General features: G+C 34.0%; 1 protein-coding gene across 1 annotated transcript; it reads right to left on the reverse strand.

Annotated features, from left to right (window-relative positions):
• Positions 1 to 3761: 3761 nt before the first annotated feature.
• On the reverse strand, positions 3762 to 4076 carry LOC104231270 (putative lipid-transfer protein DIR1). The gene has a single exon (XM_009784235.2). It carries the CDS (start codon positions 4074 to 4076, stop codon positions 3762 to 3764), a length of 315 nt encoding a protein of 104 aa, XP_009782537.1.
• Positions 4077 to 5939: the final 1863 nt, after the last annotated feature.

Below are 5939 nucleotides of genomic sequence, written 5' to 3' on the forward strand. Positions count from 1 at the left end.
TCCAGCATCTATGACAAGACTGCCTTTGCCATGATGGGTATACCTTGATTAAGGGAACTTGGCTTGAGAAAGACAAAGCACCAGAGTTCATCCCTACTCAAAGCAGTGGGGGGATCAAATCTGAAGCTAACAAATCCTCTTCCTCAGACCAGCTGATGCAGCAAATATTACAGGTATCAAGGTATTACTAACCTCTATGCAGGAGCAGGTGGACAAGATTAGGGAAGTAACCAAGGAAACTGGAGCAGACGTGGCTAAGCTAAGGATCACTCTCAAAGCCACAATGAGGCAAGGGATTAGGGTCATGTAGGATGTCACTAAGAAGCTGACCAAAGTCACCAAAGATATTGATGCCTCTTATAACAGCTTCTACACTAAAGTGATCAACACCCTGAAGTACTTCCTTGGAAGAAATTAAGTGTCTTGGATGCTTAAGATAATCTTTTTATTTTTGTTTTATGTGGTGATTTAAGACTATTTCTTTTGGTTGTGTCTTGGATGAGCATGTCAATCGACTATGCTTACTATAACTATTTAGCTGTAAATAATTTTTGCCTGCTTAGTTAGTACTATTATTGCAAATTGTTTCTCGTGCTCTTTTTGATTGATGTCAAAGGGGGTGAATAAAGAAAAAAAGAGTACAGATTCAAGAAAGTTCAAAACCAACACACAAGAACCAGCTTGAAGACAGGGGAGCACACTAGACAGGGGAAGCACATTTGAAAAAGAGAAGAATCCATAAATTAGTTAAACTTTATTTAGATTATTGTCATCACCAAAAAGGGAGAGATTGTTAAGTTTAGAATTTTAATAATGTTCAATAATCCTAAAGAAGCTTTGACTAATGATATATTCTTGTATATGCAGATTCTAATGAGCAACAGTGTTGCTAAAAGGAAAGAAAATCTACTCAACGCCGATGTATCTTGAACCTTGCTTTGCATGGAAAATAAATCAATTAGCCTAAGAAGAAGAAAAGTTAATCAATCAGCATTGTCCAAGATCCTCAAGTGTGCAAGAATGGGAAAAGAGCAAATCACGGCCACCGATCAAACTAAGAAAATTCTGCAGAAGCTCAAGTTAAGAGGGAATGAAGGAAGCAATCTGGAATGAAGGAAGCAATCTACCAAGGTTATCCTAAATCAAAGAAGAATGAAAGAAGCAATTCGTAAGGAATAAAGATGCATCTAGCTACCATTTCAAGCTGGATTCATGAGGCTATCCTTGGGTCTTTCTCTTAGATGTATATGCCTCACAAGGAAGGGCTCCTAGAATTGCTGCAATACAATCCCAGAAGACAAGGAAGCAGAAGACTCATAAAGCTATAAAGGAAGAAGTAGAAGAACATTGAAAGGCGCGCAACTAAATTATCTGTTTTTGAGCCTTTCCAGTTCTTAGTACAAATAATGTATTGTTGAGTCTACAAGTGTCACAAAATATAGGAAGAGTTAGAACACAAACGAGAGTTGTGTTAACATCGCAAAAATTACTGTTGTTGTATATCGTTGGTAGTGAACATACTAAAACCATCATTGTTGTAATCATTTATCCAAGATCTAAGAGAATCTTTGTGACCCAAGGGAATTGGACATAGGTACCACACCGGTACTGAACCTGTATAAAAACTGTTATGTCTTCTTTACCTTTCTGCTCTTCCAATTCACTTCCACTGAAATCATTCGTCGTGCAAAGTCTAGTCGACTAAACTTACACTTAGTCAACTAAGATTTTTAAATCGATTACAATTCATCCCCCTCCCCTCCTCTTGTACTTTCAGATAAGTCAAACAATAAAAAAAATACTAAAAGAGATAAAAATATTTAATGTTGTTGACCTACATCAAGAAGCGGAGGTAAATAATTTACTATATAAAAGAAAGTGCAAATTATCGAGAGAACAACCTCACAAAGAGACGCACACAAGCAGCAGGATATCACTTATCTAAAAAATTCTTTATCTAAACAACTCTCAAACCCTTTATGGCTACATTGCAGAGCTGCTGAATGAGAAGGAATGGCTACATTGCAGAGCTGCTGAATGAGAAGGAATGATCCTCAATTTGCAGAAGTCCAAAATCTTTTCTCCAAGAAAAGAACTAGCCAAATTGAGAGATTTATAATTTCGAAAAGAAAAGAGTCAATTATTGTAAATATGTTGTCCTTCCTTCAAGAAATATGAAAATCAAATATGGCAAAAAAATATGGGCAAATACTTAACATCATACTAGCATTAGTAAAAAATAGTTTTCCTTTGATATCGATCTTTTCATATACTTTTTGAATATTTTAAATTATTGATTACTGTGACGTATAGTTATTTTTATGTAACTTTTAAATATGTAGATTATTTTAAAATTTTAATATTTTGTACGTTCAAATACACATCAAAGATTAGGTAATTTAACCCTCGTATTCTGGAAATATGTAGAATAAGGTGGAAAAGGAGGGAGCATTACTTTGTTAATTTGTTAAAGCTCCCAGTGCAGCTAAAAAAAATAAAACCAAGAGCGGGTTCGAAGTTTTCGTTATTTAATTTGGGGCAAAAGGAAAGACAAATGGAAAAGAGACCAATATGCAGCACATCTGTGTATTACAAATTCACCGGTGATTACTTTATTGGCTATTTAACTTGAAAACAGTACATGGAAAATCAAACGTAAAGTACAGTGGGAGAGTTTTTTTTTGTTGTTGATAACAGTGGGAGAGTTGGTATCATCTCTGTCTCCTCTCTTTTAAATCAGCCATTTTGCAGACAGCTGAAAATAAAATACACGTAACAACCAATTAGCCACTGTATGCATGTTCATAAATTTATACACACACTAAATTTAAATTTAAAAAAAAAAAAAAAAAAACAATAGAAGCTAGTCAAAAACTGTTTGAACGTCTTCTAATCTTCTTTACATCGCAGCAATTCTGCTCCTTCAATTTCCAGGGATGGAAGTAATTAAGGAGCAGTGGGTGTGTCTATGTAGTTAAATAATTTTAAAAATAGGGTTTGACTTCTACATAATAATAATTTAAAATTTTCTTTTACATTATCAAATCACCTAAAAACATAACTATGGTTAACCATCCAAAAAAATAAAATTAGTAACTTTGAAAATAAAGTGGGTTAATATCAGCTATAAGTTAAAATACACTAATAGCGTAATCTTTACACTATTGGTGTATATAAATTGAATCCTCAAAATACACATATACTTTTATTCTAAATTCACTCATTTATCGGTGTAATACTATGTCTAAAGGGCAGACCGGTACACAAATGCAGGGTTCGGCCAAGGGCGGCAACCCTAAGGAGTCGATTGGTATGATGGATAAGCAAAAATAATCTTGGGGTAAAAATTAGTATCGCCTTATTCCTTACTTGGTTACTAATTTTTGGATAAGTTATTTCGGATTAAAAATAGTACCGGAATAACTTATAGTTGTAGAATAGTTATCCCAGGATAAAGCAATGCCAATCCTAATATAATTAATCCCAATATAAATAATCCTAGTATAACTAATCACAGGGTGTGATTTCACTCATTTATTGGTGCCGTAAATTCACTCCAGTTCTCTCAGCAAACTTGAATTTCATTTTTATGCGGTCAAACTTAATTAACGCATAAAATCCATTTATTAGGATGAAAAAGTACACTTATGCTCCTCTTCAAACGGGTCTATCACTCAAAATCAAACACAAAATATAGAGGACAAAACTTTAATAGAGAAGGTATATTAGGTATAGGGAAGAAATTAAAGACCTCTATATTTTTAACAATTAGCAGGAGAAGTGAGATTGCATTTAGGAGGAAGAGCCAAAGCAAGTTCTGGATCAATTCCAAGAGAAGGCAATAAGAGTGAATTCCTATAAGAACACAAGCACTGCAAATCTGCACCAGACAAGGCTTCACAGCAAGAAGCTGATGGCTCCACTGGATTTGGCTTTGTTACTGATGGCTTACACGCCGTGAGTCCATCATCGCCCATGTTACACAAGCTCAACCCATTTGTTAATTCTGCTATAAGTAGTAGTATTCCTAGAAACACCGTAACCAATACTCCCACTTTGTTTCCTATCATAGGCATGTTTATTTTCTGGCTAGCTTTAATTTCTAACTCAGCCAACCAAGTTGTGTGTGGAGTTTGGAGGTTAAAATCTTGAATTTATAAGCTGAAAAATAACCAAACATATTAAAAGATTGTGGGTGTGGACCCACGATTTTAATGTGACTGGGTCATAATATTTTGTTCCCTTAAAGCCTTCCGGTGTTGAGGGTGCCAAGTGATTTAAATTAACCTTTTTCCAGGTATACACACATAGATATACAAGATTTTTATCGAAATTTACGTGGTCCGATAACCCCTCAACATAACATATAGGTCCGCCTTTGAACAAAACACTAAAGATGTTGTTACTGCCAATTCCGGTAAAATTAGAATCGGCTATATGAATTTTGAATGTTCATGTTGCTCCATAGTTTAGGTCCATTTCAGCCCAATATTTTATTGAAAATGAAGGAAAAATTTCTTGATCACTAAAAATATTCTAGGTTTTCCAGTAGTATTAGCTAGCACATATATAAATTTGTAGCCAGACTAAAAGACTCCTAACAAATTAGTACATATGACGGAAAGTACTAAATTTACTGGCGTGGCTACCTAAAACTTAATAATTAACTATATCAAATTTTCTTTTATTGTGCTATACTGTTCGCTAAATTTGCATGAATTTTCAGAAATTATAATTCTTTCGAGTCCACCTCCTTTTGCGCAGTACAGTGGAAGTGGCGGATCTAGAGACTAAAATGTGAATTCCTGGGAACACAGTAGTTTGATTTAGTATAAACTTTAAATTCTGAATCAGTAGTACCTAGGATGAAAAGGGAAGACATACGGTGGAAAGAGGAGAACCATGAGTTAGAAGCCCGTGATCATAAAGCAGTTTGTCATCATTCAATCAAATTCTTTCACTGCAGACTTCACGGGTGATGTTGTGACATATGGCTTTTATATACATGCATGTATGATCGAAAAGGCACTGTAATTGAAGAACGTATCCTCTTTTATAGGATACTGTTACACAAACATGCATATCCTATTCGGTGCCCTTTGGAATTTATGTATTAATTTGTTTTGGTTTAGTAGTTTCTTTTTGAAACAAACTTAGGAAAGTTATGTTCGAATTAATTTTTTGAGAAAATATTTGGGGTGGGAGGGGTCAGTTTTTGTTTCACTAAAAACCCTAAGTATCGCGCGCGCGTAGTGCTTTTTATTTCCATAAAAAATGTTTTTATGTGGCTGTTTTTAGTTTTTGAGAACTTTTTGGAAAAGTTTCTAACCAGAAAAAGGGCTTAAACTAGTGTCAAGTACGTATCATCTTGCAAGTGTTCTAAATGAACTTCCTTGACAAATTTGAGGTAAATAACTGATTTTCCTTATTTTCTTTCGGTCCTATTATCTTCTTTACTTGAGTCGGCATTCTCCTTATTGTTTCAAATAGTTTCATTATTTTTCTATAGACGAGCTTCGTCTTAAATGAATAAAGTGTTTAATAATATATTGATCTATATGCAAAACTTCTAGAGATTTATCTATTTTTGCGTATTCAAGTTCATTACTATAGGCAAATTTTATTTATACTATTAAATTATTCGAAAGCACACATTTTAACATTTTTTGCTGTTGGAGATATTAAATTTCTTCAAGTTCTACAAGCTAGTTATCTTTGCCTACCAAAATGTCCACCGAGGACAAAATACTCTATCAAGTACTTTTGCCATGCTGGTACTTATTTAAGACTGTTTCAAAGGATAAGTGTTAGAGGAATTTTAGGTTATCATTGAAATAAAAATTCTTTAAGATTTTATAATTAAAACAGAACAAAATGAAGAGAGGAATACTTAATTATCTTTCATTCACTGACAAGTCATCGGGGTAATCAAGAGTAAT

This window comes from Nicotiana sylvestris, chromosome 1, assembly GCF_000393655.2.
Source record: "Nicotiana sylvestris chromosome 1, ASM39365v2, whole genome shotgun sequence".
Classification (NCBI taxonomy): domain Eukaryota; kingdom Viridiplantae; phylum Streptophyta; class Magnoliopsida; order Solanales; family Solanaceae; genus Nicotiana; species Nicotiana sylvestris.